We start from the raw sequence: 19,683 nt of genomic DNA on the forward strand, positions 1-19,683 counted from the left end.
GTGCTCTGGAGCCAGCCTAGTTCTAGGTTCAAATCCCACCCTCTGTCCCATCCTACCCATGTGACCCTGGGCAAGGCATTTAACCACTTTCACCATTATTGTTCTTTTTGGAAAATTTTTTAAAATTTTATTGGTTAATACCATTAATTCTTTAATCTGTAAAATGGGGATAATAATAGTGAGTATTATATGAAATAATACTTAGCGTGGTACCTAAAACCAATGAATGGAAAGACTGCCAAATATATAGCAAATGTCTTTTGTGTATTTAGTATGTGCCCAACACGAAGCATTTGGCAGTCATGATGCATTTAAGCCTTACGAGTACCCTGTGAGATAAGTACTGTGATGAGCACCATTGTATAGAACACTGAGGCACGCATCAGCCCAGGCTGACACAACTAGTAAGCAACAGAGCCAGGATTTGAAGCCCCAAGCAGTTAGTATGAAAGCTGAGTGCCACTCTGCCTGCTTGTCACATAAAGGAGGCCAGTGTGTCAGGGGTCTCCCGAGAAACTAGAAGGGGAGGGTGATGGTGTTTACCATAAAGAGGGGCAGAAAATCACTACCCTGAGCCCTGCTCTCTCGTTCCCCTGCCCTTGCCCTAAAACCACTCAGCTTTCATCTTGGGGGTCAAGGGTACAGGCAGAGGAGGAGACGGGCTTCGTAAGGGCGTGCCTCAGGCTGGTGTTTTCTGTCTGTGGTGCACAGAGTGTGGCTACTGCTTGTGCTGCCGTCACTAAGTGGCTTATTAGATTCAGGTTCCTGGGTACGAGGGCGGAGCAGGACCAGCCCAGGCTGGGGGCAGATCCCACAGCCCTTGGCTTCCTTGGGCTGAGGCCTCCTGACAATCACCTTGATGAGGGTACAGTTCCCACCTCCATCCCCTTGCCCATCCCACACACCTGCTCTGGGGGTTCTATGGCTGCTCCTGGTACCTCTACAACTGTCCCTTAGACAGTGAGCAGGAAGCAGCTCTTCTCCTTCCATGCCCTAGAGGGCACCCGTTCACCCCTCCCAGGGAGAAGACAGCTCGGCCAGGAAGTGGTTGCGAGTTTTTTGCTAAGTGTAGCCAGAGCAAATGGAAGAAGCCCCAGTGCTCGGGAAAGACGGCACTCAGGTAGGGCAAAGCCAGTGTGAATCGCTATAGCCACTCTCAAACTGGGACTGTGCTTATGAAACATATCACTAATACTGGAATTATATTTTTTTTAAACAGGAATTAAACATGCCACAGACAGGCAGATGCAGATCCACTGAATCTAAATTTCTGGGGCAGGCCCAGGAATCTGCACTTTGAACAATCTGCTAGACTAATGTGAACTTGGAAAGTGGCAAAGAGGCAACAGAACTCTAGGAAGAAGCAGATTACTTTCAAGGACATGACTGTAACTGACGTCACAGAGCGTTGATAAACGAGTCCCTCCTGTAGTGGGACAATAATAAAACAATCCCATTGATTGTTTTATTTAATAGTTGTGTTATCTCCATTTTACAGGTGGGAAACCTGAGGCTCAGAAACCAAAGTCACTCAGCAGGTAAATGGTGAAGCAAGTTTTGAACCCACCCAGCTTTTTTTTTTAAACTCCAAATCCACACTCATAGTTGTTATACCAACCCATATTTGCTACTTCATCCCAGTCTCCTGCATTGTAAGGCAGATTCTTTACCACTGGACCACCAGGGAAGTCCCCCAGACTGGGAATTTGAAGTCAGATAGACCTAACTTAAAATTCTGAAGATGATCCCCACCTCCCACAGATGTGGAGACATTAAAGTTTTTGAAACAACAGCAAGAAGCAGTAACACATATGCTATACCAGGCACTGTTCTAAGTGCTTTGCATGTATTTATTCATTTAATCCTCTCAACAGTTCTATGAGGTAAGTCCTATTTGGCATCACCATCTTATCCATTTTACAGACGAGGAAACTGAGACAAGGAGAACTTGACCAAGATTTCACAGATAGTAAGTGTGGAGACAAGATTAAAATTCATGCAATATGGCTCCTAAGTTCCTGCTTTTACCCATTCTCCCTCTCCAGACTGCAGAAAAAGGTTAACTTGGTAAGTTTCCGAGGAATAGATATCAGAGGGCCAGAAAGACAAGCGGGGAGGGGGTGGGAAGGTAGCTGTATGTGTATGTATTATGTATGACTAGTGACACCACTGGGGAGTGTTTCCTGATGGAAAAGAAAACAGAGCACAGAGACTAGTGGGCAGTCATGTCAGGGATTCTGAGATGGAGTCCATGCAGGAATCTATAAGTCCCCTAAACCTCTATTTAAAATGCTGTGTACATTAAAAATGACAAATACACAGAGATAAGGAATACTTACCTTGGATAGGAATACTGAATACTGTTAAAAAAATGTCAATTCTCCCCAAATTGATCTATAGATTCAATGTAATCACAGTTGAAATTCCAATGGGATTTTTCATGGAACTCAACAAGCTGATTCTGAAATGTGCAGAGAAGAGTTTGCCAAGACACTTCCAAAGAAAAAGAGCTGGAGAGTCTTGCCCCATCAGATGGAAAAACTTATTATATGGCAAAGTTGTTTGTTTGTTTTCCCAGCTTTATTGGCGTATAATTCACAAAAAGTTGTATATATTTAAAGTGTACAATGTGATGGTTTGATATACATATACAACATGATATGGTTACCATAATTAAGTTAATTGACACATCCATCACCTCACATAGTTACCTTTTGTGTGTGTGCGATGAAATATGTAAGATCTACTCTCTGCAAATTTCAAATATACAATAGAGTGTTGTTAGCTATAGTCACCATGCCATACTTTAGAGCCCTAGAACTTAGTCACCTTATGACTGAAAGTTTGTACCTGGAAAACAATGTTAATTAAGACAATGTGGTATTGCTTGGACACAGAAAACCGACCAATGGGGCAGAATGAAGAGCCCAGAAACAAACGCAACTGTACAAGGAGACTTGGTTGGTGAGTGTGCATTCTCTGCCAATCAGAGAAGAAAAGATAGAAGTACTTAATGAATGGGCCATGACAGTTTATCAGTGATTCATATGGAAAATAGTGAAGTGGAATCCCTACCTCACACCCTACACAAAATCAACTCCATGTGGATTAACGATATAAATATGAAGGGAAAAACTATCAAAATTTATAGTTTAGGAAAATATCAGGTAGGGAAGTGTTTCTGAAATAAATACATAATATATTTTAAAGCATTGCTGCATTAAAATACATTAAAATGAATAACCTCTATCAAAATCACCATATAGAGAAAAAAGACTTACACAACCAAGACGTTTGCAACGTAAGTGACAAGTGACAAAGATTTGGGCCCAGTATATTAAGAACTACTGTGAATCAATAAGAAAAAAACAAGCCAACACAAAATTGTACAGACAACATGTCATCATGTCACAGAAAAAAAGAAACACAGATGACCCACACGTATGTGAAAAGATGGTCCAGGTCATTGGAAGTCAGAGAAATGCATGTTAAAATCACATCTTTTTTTTGTGTTTTGCCTGCGCCGTGCGGCTTGCAGTATCTTCATTCCCTGACCGGGGATTGAACCTGGGCCACTGCAGTGCAAGTGCCAAGTCTTAACCACTGGTCCACCAGGGAATTCCCAAAATCACATCTTAAAGATTGGTAAAAAATAAAAGGCAGATAATGCCAAGGGTTGGCGAGGATGTAAAGAAATTGCAAGTGAAGAAATAACAGTGTTAGAGTTTCAGCTGGTACCACTTTAGAAAATAGTTTGACATTATTTGATGAAGCTGAACAAACACATACTCTGCACGCCAGCACTTCACTAAGTATAGAGCCTAGAGAAACTTGCACATGGGCGTAGGAGCTGTCTGTACAAAAGTTTCTAGGCAGCATTGTTCAAAATATTTAAAAAACTAGAAACAATCCAAATGTCCTTCAATAGCTGAATGAATAAATAAATTGTTATAATTCAGACAATAGAATGAATATATATAACAGTGAAAGTGAGTGAACTACAGCTAACTCCATCATCATGGATGAATCTCAAAAATATTGTATTCAAGCCAAAGGAGTCACAGAACAGTATCTGTAGTATGATTCCTTTTAGATAAAGTTCAAAGAAGGATAAAACTAAACAATATATTGTTAGGAATAGATCCATAGGTGACAGAACTGTGAAGAAAAACAAAGAAATTGATGAGTTGCTAAACACAGGAAAGTGGTTACCTTGGAGTGGGACACACAGGGGCTCATAGGGTATCGGAAATGGTCTATTTCTTAATCCAACAGGGTGGGTTCTTGTATGTTCATATTATTGATACTTAAACTATAAATTGCTCATATATTTTTATACACTTTTTCTTATGTATGAGAAATTTCACACTAAATTTTAAAATACCGTGTGTGCGTGCATATTTCTGGGAGAGTCCCCATTCATCGGGTTATCTAAGGAGTGTCTGGTCTTCTAACAGAGTACACCTGGGCATGAAGGTTTCTGTGGTCCCATCCTGCTCTGATATTCATCCCCATGATGGACAGAGGCCTTGTGTCAGCCTGATTATGGTTCATCCTGGTCAGCTGACCTCAACCCCCCTCTGCCTTGGAACAGGACATAAACCAGGTGTGAGTCCTCTGTCCCCATAACTCACGTGACCACCTCAGGCCAAAGGATGTATTTGGTGGCTCATGCAGAAGAGGGAGGTCCTCCTTTCCTCCCAGGAGACTGAGTTCCTTTGCCTCGAACACCTCCTTTCCTTTCTCCTTCTGCAGTTCCAGTCCTGACATAACTTCTGTCTCTTTCTTCTTCCTACTGTCCCTCCCCATCTTGCTGATGGACTTGGCCCTCACCAAAAAGCCCGAAAGCAGCAGAGCAGGAGTCAGAGCCCAGGGTGCTGACTCCCAACCTTGTGCTTTTTCTGCCACCCCACCTGCCAGTGCCTCTGTCCATCCCATAGAGGGTCACGAGGCTTGGACGGGCTTGTGTTGGCAAATCCACAAAAGGATGGTTTACTCATTCATCCATCTCACCCGTGGAAGGGCTTCAGATTCTATTCTGAATGAGATGGGAGCCACTGGAGAGAGGGAGGAATAGGATCTGAACGCGCTTCCAAAAGGTCTTCCTGGTGGCTGTGTAGAGCTTAAACTTCAGGGGGCAAAGGGAGAAGTGAGGGAGGCCATTCAGAGGCTGCCACAGTAATCCAGGTGAGGGATGACATAGCCTGGAACAGGGTGGCGACCTTGGAGGTGTGGAGGTGGGATCTGATTCGGAGCCAACAGAGTTTGCAGTAGGATTGGTTGTGGGAACGTGAGAAAGAGGACTCCAAGATTTTTGGCCTCTGAGGCTCTACAAGGAAAAATATGCCATCGCCTGGAATGAGGGAGGTGAGGAGGAACAGGTGTGCGTGCAGGTCAGCAAGGGGGCACCAAGAATTCTATCTCGGACACGGGAGTTCCAGGTGCCGTTTACTACCCGTGTGGAGATGTCGGTCTGTATTTAGATCCAGGCAGGGGATGTAAATGGTTGTATCCGTCGTCAATGATGGATAGACGCTCTTTAATGCCTGTGCCCAGATGTGGTCCCAGGTTGGGTAGGAGTTCCGTAGAGAAGAGTCCTTAGACTCTTCTAACCCAGATGAGTCCCATCGGGGTAGGTTGGAAGCCTCAGGGACACCTGGGGGACTTTAGTGGGAGGTGTCCTGAAGGAGACTGATTTCAGCTCCTAGGAGTCTTTTACTGAGGACACTTTTTTGCTATTTGTAAATGCAGTTTAACCTATATCCATGACCAATGACGCAGGGCAGGGCAGTGGCAAGGACATCAGTCTAACGCCCCTGATCAAAAGATGAAAAAAAAGAAAAACAGAAACAGAAAGAAAGAAAGAGAGAGAGAGAGAGGGAGGGAGGGAGGGAGGGAAGGAAGGTGGGAAGGAAGGAGCGAAGGAGGAAAGAAGGAAGGGATGAAATGTACAGACGAACCTCTCCTCCTCTCTGGCCTTATTTTCCTCATCAGTTCAATAGAGGTGCAGGTTCTGATAGTATCCTCAGGACACTTCCAGGACTGAGCCACTTGGATTCCAAATAACCTGCAGACCAGCCTTTGTGTGTCAGGGTCTTGGTGTCTGCAGGGAGATGGCCAGAGCTGGGCTGACAGCACCAGCCATCACCTTGTGCCCATGGCCTGTGTCACCAAGTGCCGTGGTAAGTGGAAGTGACGCCTCCCCAGGGATCCCGTTAGCTCTGATAATGCTCCAGTCGCCTGCCCACCCACTTGCCCTCAGGCCACCTGGAGGGGCAGGAGGCAGGGCACAGAGAGAAGCCACATGGCCCCATGGCTCTTGGAACTGAGGGCAGGGAGTCTGGGCCAGAGATGGAGAGAGATGTCTTCCCCTTCAGCACAGCCGCGGGCTGGTATCCTCACTGCTGTCCTCCAGAAGTCTCTGAAACCACAAAGTGGAACCCTCAGGACTTGCTGGCGGCCCCTCCAGTGATGTGCATGTATGGGAGGGTGTCTCCCTCCATCTCTGTAGTGAACACTTCCACTGCCTCACCAACACCACTCGTCATCCTCTATTCCTGCCAACGCAGACCTGACCCACAAGCTTCCTACTGCCCGTACCTGGGACTCTGATGGGAGACTTTTTCTGGCAACAGGAGCTCGCTCAGCCCACACACCAGACAGGCTGGGAATGCTGGGAAGTTAGCACCCTTCCAGGGAAGGCTGAAGGGAGCAGCCCTCATGGATAAATACTCCAGCTTCCTTGCCCGGGGATGGGAAAACTCCGAGGCACGGTCAATGCTGTCTCCCAGAAGTTCCCAGCAGGACTGACCAACAGCTGCCCACAGCCGTAACTGCTTTTTTTTTTTTTTAACGTATTTATTGGAGTATAATTACTCTACAAATGGTGTGTTAGTTTCTGCATTATAACAAGGTGAATCAGCCATACATATACATATATCCCCATATCTCCTCCCTCTTGCGTCTCCCTTCCACCCTCCTTATCCCATCCCTCTAGGTGGTCACAAAGCACCGAGCTGATCTCCCTGTGCTATGTGGCTGCTTCCCACTAGCTATCGATTTTATATTTGGTAGTAACTGCTTTTTAACATCCCCTCTGTTGGGTTCCTTCCCTTTCTTACCTCCCCCCTCCTCTATCAGTGCTTCCAGTATCCCCTCCTAAATAAACGTCTTGAATTCAATTCTTTGTTTCAGGTTCTGTTTCTGGAAGAACGAACAGAAAAAACCCCAACCAAACCCAGCCAACAATTGAGATCTCACCTAGTTCTGTTGTGTACACATTTCTGGAGTGCAAGCTATGTAACAGGATATATCAGGTACTGTCCTTTTCCCTAGTAGGGAAGTCACACAGATAAAGTACTAGGCAAAAATACAAAGCAATATAATGGGGGAGTTTACTCTATTGTGGGAGGTGGTTATCGGGGAAGGCTTTACAGTGGAGGTGACATCTGAGGTTTTAAAGGATGAATAGGAGTTCTCCAGGTAGACAAGAGGAAGATGGACAGCCTACTTAAAAATCCAGAAGTGTAAAAAGGCACAAGGTGTCCAAGGAACCATTAATAGTTGAGTATCTCTCATGTTGCTGGAGAATAAAGCACAATTTGGAGATGGTAAAGGAATTTTAAGAAGAATGAGGAGAGAATTGGAATAGCAAGAGATGTGGTTAAATAGGCAGGCAGAATCTTCAGTCTGTACAGCTGAAGGTGTTTTGATATTATCTTGGAAAGATTGCAAGATTCTAAGAAATTATCTTTTTTCTGATTGCATAAGTATTAAATGCTCATTGTAGAAAAGTTGTCAGATAAAGAGAAGTATAAAGAAGAAAATAAAATTACCTCAAATCCAGGGTTAATTAAATCACGTTGATGTGTTGTTGTCTCTCAGAGGAGTTTTATGCAGAAGAGTGAGGTGATCAGATGAGTTTTAGAAAAGGCTCTGGCAGCTGGTGAATATCATGTGGCTGGAAAGATACCGGACACAGGGTAACCAGCCAGGAGGCTGCTGCAGTGGAAGGCGATGGGTGGGGACCCTCTGTGGGGATGCTGCAGCAGTGGGAATGGGGCTTTGTAGCAGATTTAAAGGTGGGATTCTCAGGACCAGTTGGATGGGACACGGGGTAGAAGAGAGGAGGGGAACATGACTCCCAGAGAGATTCTGAGTGTCTCCATCCATAAGCTGGTGGAGGAGACACAGGCTGGGAGCCAGGAGACCTGGGTTCTCATTTCAACTCTGTCACTTCCAACCTGTGAGACTTCACAGCCACAGTTTCCTGACCCCCAGATTGGAAAGATGATTCCATTCCTGCTTTCCTCACAGGCTTATCAAAATGGTCCACGGGTCAGAGGAGATGAACGTCCTGATGGGTGTGGTTCCAGGCTTTCCTCCTGAAACCTCCTCCTTTCTCTGACCATCAGTCTCCAGAAGGCCAAGGCTGACCCACCACCCCACTATTTTTCCCTTTCTCTTCTCTCTGCATCCTTCACAGAGGGCATCTCTCATGCTGGTCACCCTGACGAAAATGCTCTAAACACCCTCATGCACCACCATTAATTCATTCACCTTATATAACTGATGCCCTAGTATGTTCCAGATATTAGGAATATGGTAGTGTATAGGACAGCCAAGATCCCTGCCCCCATGGAGCTCAAAAGCCACCAAGAGGAGACATGTAATAGATAAACAAATTTTAAAATTTGGATAGTGATGTAATGAAAGGAATAAAATAGGATGATAGGGTGATGTGATAGAGAGTGGGCACACACTTTAAATTTGAGTGGTCAGGAAGGGACCACTGAACTGAGACCTGAACAACTCAGGCAGAGGAAACAGCAAGTGTAAAGGTCCTGAGGTGGGTTTGAGCTTGGAATGTTTAAACAAAAGAAAGGTCAGTGTGCCTGGGCTTATTCAAACTCCTACCTATCCTGCTTAAGAGTTGTCACCTCTGTGAGGCCTTCTTGGATCACCACCCCACCCCTTACTCGCTAATTCAGCTGCGCCCAATTTCCACACCCTTGTGGTCACAACTAATTCTGACCACGCTGATTTGTGATCAACTCTTTGCACACTGGACTGAGAGCTCCTTAAAGCCAGAGACTATCTCCATAGCTCCACCAGCCAGCACGCTTCAGGCATAGAGCAGGTGATCAGCATCTACTGATGAATGAATAAATTAACCAACAGGTAAACGAATGAATGAATATCAGGTCCAAATGGCTCACTCCTTTACTTGTTTAAACTCGCATTCTCAAGTTCCCGGGTCACACTACAACTGCATCCTCCCCCCACACAGCACTCCCTAACTTCTCATAGTACAGATCACCTTCTGATATACTATATAATAATGTGTTTACTTGTTATGTTTCTTGTTTTCCCCTGACTCCGCATGACAGATTGTAAACACCATCATGTCAGGGATTTTTTTTTTTTAAGGGATTTTTGACTGAGTTGTCCACTAATGTGTCTCAAGAGCCTAGAACAGTGCCTGGCACATAAAAGGCATATGTAGGAACACGTGAGCAAAGGGGTGCATGAATGGGTGAATAGATGAATGAATAGCGACTCTAAGCCTCATACAACAGGGGTCACAACCTCAAATCCCTTGCTAGCGTGCCCATAACAAACTGACGAGGGAGTAAGTGCCCAGTTGTGACCTTTCAATTCGAGCCAGCTAAACAAAACCCACCCAATGGGCTGCAGGCCCTCAGTGTGCCTTCCTAGGCACTGAACAGAACATTCCCATTTTGTTGGTGGAGAAACTCTGGCCAGGTGGTTTAAGTGGCCTGCGGCGGATGACAGAGCTGGTACTGAACCGTCGTTGATCTCCCCAGTCTTTTCCCCGTCCCCGCGACTTAGATACTATTTCTGAGAGTCTCGCTCTCTTCCCGTAGTCAGAGGTCAGAGCCTGGTGCCCCCAGGAGCTGAGTCTGGTGTCCCAGTGGGTGCTGCAACGGGAATGGGCGCCCGGGTCCCGTGAGTCGCCGGGAGCGGGACTCCCGCCGTCCCCCGAGCCGCGCCGCGCTCCCGCCCCTGCCCATCCCCGGCCGCGCTGTCAGTCTCCATTAGCGCTAACAGGCTCCAGACAGAGCGGGCCCGGCGCTGGGTTAATGCAATCGGCGCGTTACCTGGGGCGCAGGCTACATTACCAGCCCGGCCCCCGCCCGGCGCGGTCAGAACCAGCCAGCCTGCGCCCCGCCGGCCGCCCCGCGCTTTCAGCGCTCCTCAGGCCGCGCCCGAGCGCCACGCGGCGGAGCCCAGCCCCAGCCCGCGCCCCACAGCCTGGCGAGGCGAGGCGAGGCGAGGCGAAGCGAGGCGGGTCCGGAGCAGGCAAGGCAGAGCGCACGGCAGCCGGGATCCCGTCGCCGCCGAACGCGTGAGTGCGCCCTGCGCGCGGAACCGAGCTAGGTGTGCCGGGGAGGCCCAGGTTGGGATGCGCAGAGGTAGGGTGCCAGCGAGTTTGAAGTGCAGAGGTAATAAGTGTCCGGGGAGACTCCTGGGGCTCTCGGACGTGGCTCAGACCCGAGCCGAGGGTAGGGGGCAGCCAGCTGCACCCGGCCGGGTCACCGCCCTGGGAAATCTCTGCCTGGACGTGTCCAAACTCCGCCGTTTGGGGACAAGAGAGAGCGGGTGAACGAGGGAAGAGCTGCGGAGTGCCTAGCAGGATCCCTAGGGCGGCAGGGGTGGTCTCCACCTCGAAGTGCCGTCCCAGTCGGGCGCCCCACTACCTCTGCTTACAAATTTTTCCAACAGACGCGCGCCCTTTTCTAGGAACCTTGCGTCCGCTCAGCGCGCGCCGACCACAGTATCCCGGTGCTCCCGGGAGGCCTCGGGAGGCGCAGGCAGGGTGGAAGGGCCCAGTGACCGCATCTTTTCCTTTTATTCCAGCAGAGCCTCGGCGTGCTCCCAGTATCGCCGACTCCCCTCTCGCCAGCCGCACCCATGCTTCTGGCGCGGATGAACCCACAGGTGCAGCCTGAAAACAGCGGGGCGGGCCCGGGGTCGGAGCAGCCCCAGCGGAAGCGCAAAGCTGCAGAACTCTTGGTGGTGAAAGAGCGCAACGGCGTCCAGTGCCTCCTGGCATCCCGCGACGGCGACGAGCAGCCCCGGGAGACCTGGGGCAAGAAAATCGACTTTCTGCTGTCGGTGGTCGGCTTCGCCGTAGACCTGGCCAACGTGTGGCGTTTCCCCTATCTCTGCTACAAGAACGGCGGAGGTGAGCCCCCTGACGGGCTGGGGGTTTGTACTTGGGAGGCTACCTGAAGTCCCCAGCGGTGGCCGGGAGAGGAGCTGGGATACACACGGGAGGAGAAGAGGAGGCAGAAGGGCAAGTCTGGGACGCAGGAAGGGACTGGATAGGGCTCACGGAAAAAGGAGTCCCCTGTGGAACAGGGAAATCGAGGCATGACTTTGGACGGTGATAGGCGCATGCGTGGAAGGACCAGGTTGGGTGAGGAACTCTGACTTTTTGATGGTCCGCAGGAAGGGAGGTGGAGAGCTCTTGACTGGGCGCCAAAAGTGCCCACGGTGACCCCAACTCCAGCGCTCCAGGTTTGATAAAGGACTTGGGTACCCTGAAGGCACTTGGGAGGCCCTGCTCCCTTGGGGACAGAAACCCTGGAACAGAGACGCATAAAGAGAAGCTAGTGGCAGAGAGAACTCCACTCTCGGGTTGGTGGTCCTTTGGCTGGAGGGACCAGAGCACACAGCCTAGGCGGGATTGCATCAGTGGGTACCAAGAACTGGCCTGGTCCTTGAGACAGGAGCCCTGGGTGATTGGGATGAAGCCTCTACCTCCTGGGGTCCTGGCCACGTTGCAGGGTGGAGTGCGAGGAAGGTCTGGAGGAGACCCCAGTCCAGCAACCAGGCTCTCTCCCCCTCCCCCTGCTGGGTGACCGATTACTGTCTGCCCTGGGATGAGAGCCTTGCAATCAACTGTAGCCTACTCAGGGGGCAGAGTCCTGGGGGAAGCAGCCCAGGGGGCAGGATACTGGGGCCTAAAGCCCTAACTCCTTCCTGAGGGCTTTTGCCCAAACCACCCCAGACCTGCCCCCTTTGCTGGGATGAGCTCAGGAGTACCCTGTAGAGAGCCTGGGAAAATGACCCAGAGAAAGAAGTCGGCAAAGGGGTGGCCACCAGCAACCGAAACACTTTTCTATCCACTGGGCCATCTGCCTGGCAGGGGCTCTGGCTCAGGACTCCAGGGGGTCCGAGGGAGGTAGGGTGAGGGTTTGGAGCTGGAGGGAAAGCTCATGACCTTGTTCCATAGGGTCTGGGCCCCTGCTGATTGCTTCAGTGTGTACTCTGGACACTTGCTTTGGGTGAGGAATGGAAAACAGATGATCCAGAGGTGAAACTTTTCCTCGTTTGACTGCTGCATCTTCTCAAGAGTTTCTGGTCAGGTTTAAGCATTCTGGCCCTTTGGACTCAAGGAGGGAGGAAATGCAGATTCTCTGTATTTTTAGCAGACAGGGAGATGAGGAATGAAAGACAGACTAAGAAAACCTAGGACACTCTGTCTAGCGTGTCCTCCATGACTGTCCGAGGCTGCGTGTCCCTAGACAGCAGAAGCTTCTGTCATCAATCAGCAATACTGATTGGGTTCCTCTTGGCATGAGCTACAGTGCTAGGCTCTGCAGGGGTCACCTAGATGTATTAACCACCACTTCTGCCTGCCAGGAGCTCTAGTCATCTAAGGGCTTCATTGTCATGCACTACCCATCATTTCCATTGTTATAAGTATCTGTTGAAGCTAAAAGCACCCCAGATGGCCAATTGAACACATCAGCTAGATGGATATTCTGGGGCTTTCACTGACACTGTCTGCTCACTTGGCCACTGCCACCAACTGAGAGCGCCTGCTGTATGCAAGGTAGTCCATACCAGGCGCCCAGGGCACCAAACACAGCACATTTGTCACACGTTCCAATTTTTAGGTGAAGTTGGCCAGAAGCTCCCTCTCCTAGGCTTGCTAGCCCTGCACATCACCCATCCTGAGTCGTTGAGTCATTTGTCTCTTTGTGAGTCTGTCTTCCAAACAGACGGGGGTACATTGAGAGCAGAGACTGTGGCTTTTTCATGCCTGTATTTCTAATGCCCAAGATAAGGGCTAGATCCTGGCAATGTGGTAGAAGGTGCCCGACAGACTTCTGTTGAATGAAAAAAATGAATGAAATGGTTCAAGCCCTCAGAGACCTAATGCCTACCCAGGAACAGCAGAACCCCCAACTCCACCGGCAGGAGCTAACAAAGTGAGGCAGCCTGTGCTGGTGGGAGGCGGGGTTGGCACCTAGAGATCAGAAGCCCTGGCTGTGGAGTCCTGGGTTCCAGCTTCTAGCTGTGTGACATTGGGCACCTCTCCAAGCCTCTGTTTCCTCATCTGTCAAACGGAAACAATGGTGTTCAACTCAGAGGGTTGTTGTGAGGACTCAATGTGATAATGCTGTGGCGGGCCTGGCATGAAGTACGGCCTTAGTAAAGATAGCTGCCACCTCTTCTTCACATCCTTGCGATGATGCGTGAGATGGACGGGAGAGGTGTCATGTGCTCTAAAGGCCTGAGGAGAGGCTGCTTAGGAAAGACTCAGAGGAAGTGAGCTGTGTGGTTGGAACTCAGCTCCTTGGGACGGATGGAGCGCGGACAAGCCTGGGGAAGGGAGCAGGTGTACTAGTTGTTCAAGAATGCAGGAGGGATCGTCTCTGAGATTAGGAGTGCAGACTGGCTGAAGGGCAGGCCGGGAGAGATAAGGGTGGAGAGGCAAGTTGGGGCCAGGCTATGGAGACCGTGGCTGGCAGGCTACGGGGTGGGGAGGTTATACGAGTGAATTTCCATTTCTGGCTAGGATGTCTATGGCTGGCACAATGGAGCAGTGCAGTCCCACATCTCAGAGTCTGAGGCAGCTCCTGTTCTTACTCTGCACCCCTCCAGGGGATGCTTGGCTGGCTCCTTCTGGGCTTTGTCTCTGCTGAGACCTCCTGGCTGCTCCTTGTGGATCAGTTCTCATCCAGCAATTATAAAGTCAGGCCTAGAGATGGGCAAGCAGGTTGGCAGGTGGATATCCTGTCATTCTAGAAGCAGCCCAAAGACCCAAGTTCAAATCCCATCTCTGTCACTCTCTCTGAGCTCAAGTTCCCCGCTACAGCTGGAGGTGAGCTTGGATGACCCCCAAGATCCGTCCCTCTCCAATGCCTGGCTCAGCACTGCACCCAAGCCAGGACTCACGCACCCTGTTATTTAACAGGCTGTGTTCTCTTCTGGTGCCAGTATTAACACGGTAACCTCCAAGTCCAGCTGTTCATGCTGGCCCAGACTGGAGGATGTTTTGAAATGATAAAAGTGCCAATAGTTTAGGCCCCTGGCTAATATATTTTTTTTTGGCTAATATTTTTTGAATGAATTACTGAGAAAGATCAACCTGTCCGAACATCTTCCCATAAGCCAGCTGCTGGGATGCACGGGGGCAAGTGGCTTCCTTCCAGCCGGGAAAGCCACTCTTGGAAATTCCAAGGCTTTGTTCAGAACCTTCTCAAACAGGGAGGCGGTGTCAGTGGGGCTCTTTCCAAGGTCCTCCGCTCCTGTGGTCTTGGGCCAGGCCTGTGTTGGTCCCCAGGGAGGAGTGGACAGATCCATCGAGTCCCCGTGTCTGTCTCCTTGCCGTGGAAGAGGCCACTCTGAATTATCCTTTGTAAATGAACGCTTCTGTTTGAGATGTGTCCGGCTGACAGCTCTGAGCTGTCAGAGAGATGTCCTTTAAGTTCAGACAGACCTGAGTTTGAATCTGAGCCTGACACTTCCCAGAAGTGTGGCCTCGGACAAGGCACTCGTCCTTTTTAGACCTCAGTTTCCATGTGCAGAAAAGGAAGGTGACTGCCTCTCCACACAGGGTGATATGACATTAGATATAATATAAGCAAAGTACTTACAACAGTGTCTGACACGTAGTAGGGGCTCAATAAATGAAGTTGTTGCTGTTATTTTTATTGTTCAATGATTTTTAACTACTAGACCCGGGCTAGATACAGGAGTAGGGCAGGGTCCTGATTTTGGAGCAGATTTGATTCTAAGAGGAAGTTAGAAGGGATATAAGGCTGGAAAGTGGTCACACTTGGGCCTGGGGTTTCTAACAGCCTAACCTTATCCCACTGTTTTTTCCCTACCTGGAAAATGGGGATTAACATTCCTATATGGGGTCCCATGAGATATGTAGTTCTGGGTCCCAAATGGGGTTCCCTTCCTTCCTCAAGTGAGCTCAGGGTCTCAGGTGCCCACAGACCTTTGGGAATCCTCTTGGCCAAAATATCTGGGGTTCTTGAGGTCAAGCAAGAGGCGGTGACGGGTACAAAAGGCAGGAGTTTGCAAACTCATCGCCCTCGTGTTGGGCCTGGCTGCAGGGGGCCATCTACACCCTGAGCTTGCCAAGCCTGAGGCTGATGGTTCAGCTCAGATGTACATGAGCCAGCCAGCTGGTATGGCCCTTCGGCTAACAAGTTTGCAGGAAGGAGGCATTCATCAGGGGCTGGAGCTGAGACTGTGATCTGGCATTACCAGCATGATTTGGCCCATTGCTCTGAGCTGGCCAAAAAGATCTAGAGGGACTGTTTTCAACAAGGTGGGATTTCATAGGGATAAATGTTACATCTTGCCCTGTGATCCCAAACCCAACTGCCTAAGTAAGGATTAGGCCACAGCACAAGTGGAGAAAGGCCCCGGGGCTTTCATTAGCTGCAATCCTCTGTGTGAGTCACTGCCGGGATCCATTTATTTAACAAAAAAACCCCACTTACTAAATGCCTGTCATATGCCAGGAATATAGAGGTGAGCAAAAGGCAATCCCTGCCTTTAGGGAGTTCATAGTCTATTACAGATATTCTACAAGTTAACGTCATTTTCAATTCTGTTATTGGAGGTACTATATCCCAAATCAGGGAGGTGAGGTTCCACTCTGTTCTTTGTGAGTTATATTTCCTTCTCTAATACAGTTCTGACCATTCCAAACACCCTGTAATTTGTTCCTCTTAAAGAGACCAGGAAGGAAGAGGTGGGAAACCAGAATCTTCGAGGAGCTTCATTAGTAAGAATCAAGTCAGATCCTGCAAAGTTGACACGGAGGGAGAATTGTCACAGGAGGGGTAGCCTCAACTCCAATTTCCCTGAATTTCACCCCCACTGACCTCCTTAGAGGGGCGGGGTTTAATCTACCAGAGGAGCAAGCATGTTTCCTCATTGCAACTGTCCTTCTCTCAGAACTAGAGATGTGTGATGGCAGGACATGCTTCCCATTTACAGAGCACCTCAGTGCCAGGGACTTCACCTCCGTTATCTCTAATGATCACAGCAAACCAGTGATGCAGGTATTATCCCCCCTTACAAAGGGGGAACCAAAGCTCAGAGAAGTCACATTGGCTCGAGGTCACAAAGCCATAAATAGCATGGTTGGGGGCCAGGATTGCCTCAGATCGAGGCAAGGGGGTAAGAGGAAAACTCCGTTTTTGTACACATTCTACAGTCTTTTGACACCAAATATGTGGGGTTTTTCTTAACACCAACCCATCCTCCAACTTTGGGGTGCGTGTCCTACCATTCAATTCTGACACCACCTGGAGTTAGTGCAGACCCCACAGGTTAGGGCTCAGTCTCACAAGAATTCTCTCACTTCACAGGCCAGTCACAAGGGTCAAGATGTCACCTGTGCTTCTGACCAACCGGCTATAATCAGGGGTTCCCATGATCCCCTCTGCAGGTTTGATAATTTGCTATAACAGCTCACAGAACTTAGAGAAACATTTGCCAGTTTGTTATAAAGGCTATTATGAAGGGTACAGGTAAACAGCCAGGTGAAGAAGTACACGGGGGGGAGGTATGGAAGGGTCCTGGGTGCAGGAGCGTCTGAGCCCGTGGAGTTGGGGTGCACCACCCTCCCAGTATGTGCACGTGCTCGCCAGTGCATCAGTCCGGAAGCTTTCCAAACCCCCTACGTTCGGGATATTTATGAAGCCTCCTCACAAGGGCATGATCGATATTAACTCAATCTCTAGCCCCTCTTCCTTCCCTGGAGGGTGGGCGTGGGGCTGAAAGTCCTAAGCCTCTAATCATGGCTTGATCTTTCTGGGGACCAGCCCCCATCTAGAAGCCCACCAAGAGTGGCTTCATTAGAAGAAAAGACACTCCCATCACCCAGAAAATTCCCAGGGATTTAGGAGCTCTGCGTAAGATGCTCCTGTCACCCCCATCACGCAGGAAGTTACAAGGGTTTTAGGAGTTCTGTGTCAGGAGTCCAAAGCACAGGGGGTCTGCCCTGGGCCCTGTGCCCTGATCTGCCCTCCTCTCTGCCTCCCCCACGCCAGGGCTGAGAGGGCCTGCCCACCCAGAGCACTGATTCTAACCCCCATCAAACTCCAGGTACCTGGACTCCAGAATTCCCTGCCCAAACACTCCAACATCCACCCACCCCAGTCTACAAGGTCCTCTTACCTGGACCCTGCTTCCCCAGCCTGGACTGTGTTACAGGCCTGCACAGCCCCAGGCCCAAGGGGAAGCCAGAGGCCCCCTGTCTGCAGAGGCTGTGGACAGAGCTTAGACATGTGGGCACAAGAGTCCACACGTACGTGCAAAAGGCCTCACACACTGCTGGTTGGAGCTGAGGTGGGGATGAAGCAGGGTGCGGGCTCCCCCCAGGCCTCCACACTCCAGCACAAAGCTCCAAGAACTGGGGATTCCAGATTTGAACTTTATAATAGAACCATGCTGAGTTGTCAAGGTAGGATGATAGAGCAGGTTTGGTTTAACAGCTGTGGCCTGAGTTGTCACCTTTAAATATGTGGATATCGCAGGGTAAGTCTCCACCGGTGCTCTTGTCCCCATTTCTACAAGTCGAGTGGGCCTGCTGCATGCAGCCCTGTCTCTACTGAAATCTCACCTTCTTTTGCACCCTGATGTCTATACCCTTGGGGTACCTGGGAAGCGGGGACAAATCTGGCTACCGTAGGCATTGACCAACTTTTTCTTGGAATTCTGGTGAAAGCCACGGGCAGTGACCACCCATAGCTGAGCTACAGGCACCAGGCGAACGGTCCTGTGGGTTTTCACTTCTTAATACATCAGGATGTGGCCAGTTTGAGGAATCCTACCCTCCACCAACTGGGAAGCTGGGCCAGTGAGGTCTCAAGGAACCCTCCTGTCCCTCCTGCAGCCCCTCCCTGATCAGTCTCTCCACCCCCACACCAGGCCTGGCCCGCACCTCCTCTCGCTGAGCCACCTCCCACAGGCATCCCGTCCCCTCCCCTGGGGTCCTCCTCACCCACCAGGGGTCTGCTCCAGCACTTCCCATCTGAACTGAGTGACCACTGGCTTCCCTTTTCTGAGGTCTTGACATTTGCACAGAGGAGTCCAGAGCCCCTCTCTGACCAGTAGGGTTCCTCTCTAATGGCGGGGCGGCATCAGGCAGTGTGTGCCAGACAGATGCTTTTCTTACTGAATTCATCCAAAGGCCACGGGTCGGAGTCCCTTTCACAGTTGACAGTCTTTTCTTCCTGTGTTCGTGTGAGTGTGTTGACGTGCAGAATCCGTGTGTACCTTTGCATGAAGATGTACAGTTGTGCATCTGTGTACGTGTGTGGATGTTGGAGACCCCTAGGAGCTGAGACCCTCGGGAGGTCTGCCCCTGTCAGCCCAGCCAGAGCATTCCAGAGCCAGGATTCTGGACCTGTAGCTCCTCAGGTTCTCAGCTCTCTGGCCCTGCATGAGGCTGGATGAAGCTGACACTGCCACGCATGGAGATGAGGCAGGGCCGTGGGAATGTGGCACTTATGGGCCTTGCAGAGCAGTACCTTCTAGGAAGTTTGCAACCAGCCTCGGTGTCCCAGGAGCTGCTGCAGGGCTGTTTCTAGGAGAAGCATCCTTAGCTGACCTCAGGCACCCCTGAAACCTCTTTCTGACTCTTCAGCTCTGTCCTGGCTTCCTCCAGATCTTTCTGCAAGGGGGCTTAGGCCATCTCCCTGGTCGATGTCCTCTTTTAGAATAAGACACTGGCCACTGGGCAGCTTTCTGGTTTTCATTCATACTCAGCCATTCCAACATTCTTGAACGTTCCCCATCTGTCACCACCTGAAGCTTTGGCTGCCCTGCATCAGACGCACTTGGAAGAGTCTTGGGCTTGTGCAGACCCATAATCTTTCCTCCTCTCCTTCCACTGGAACTCCCAGCCAGCACAAGAGGGTTATTTACCTACATCTGGGCAATTTACCTACCTGTTGGCAGTGCCACCCAGAGGGTTAGAGTTGAGAAAACTGGCCAATGTGAGATCCCTGGTGAATTGGCTGACATTGCTTTTTCCTCTGGTTGTAGAAAAGAACATCTAGTTGACAGAGGCAAACCACGGTGCCGAGATCTGAGCCTTGACTCCTGGCTTTTTCCTTCCCTGTTGTCCCTTGGACCACTGACTTCAGTCTTCAGGCCTGTTAAATACTCTAATACATCTATTTCCCTTACTCTCTGGCTCCAGGCCCCCAAGGGCAGTGACAGGTGGCCACAAGGCAGATCCAGATGTGGAGCCAAGCAAGCATATTTACTAGTTTGGACAAGCATCTTGACCTTTCTAAGCCTCAGTTTCCTCATCTTTTACATGGGATTGGTGGTACTTCTCAGGGATGGTTTTAAAGGAATAATTATGCAAAAACTCAGTGTGTGGCTTGG

The 19,683-nt window shown here is 49.8% G+C and overlaps 1 protein-coding gene across 6 annotated transcripts in view; it reads left to right on the forward strand.

The window, feature by feature from the left end:
• The first annotated feature begins 10,235 nt into the window (after nt 1-10,235).
• Nucleotides 10,236-19,683, forward strand: part of SLC6A2 (solute carrier family 6 member 2) — a 37,959-nt gene continuing 28,511 nt past the window's right edge. For 2 of the 6 annotated variants that reach the window (XR_009537323.1, XM_060132725.1), the window contains exons 1-2: nt 10,236-10,369; nt 10,885-11,209. Coding sequence is in view for 5 of the 6 variants with exons in the window: in XM_060132725.1 (XP_059988708.1) it covers nt 10,936-11,209 (274 nt within the window). In the remaining variant the exon portion in view is untranslated. The other 4 variants (XM_060132726.1, XM_060132728.1, XM_060132727.1 and 1 more) reach the window with 4 other exon arrangements.

Source organism: Lagenorhynchus albirostris, chromosome 19 (genome assembly GCF_949774975.1).
Source record: "Lagenorhynchus albirostris chromosome 19, mLagAlb1.1, whole genome shotgun sequence".
NCBI lineage: Eukaryota > Metazoa > Chordata > Mammalia > Artiodactyla > Delphinidae > Lagenorhynchus > Lagenorhynchus albirostris.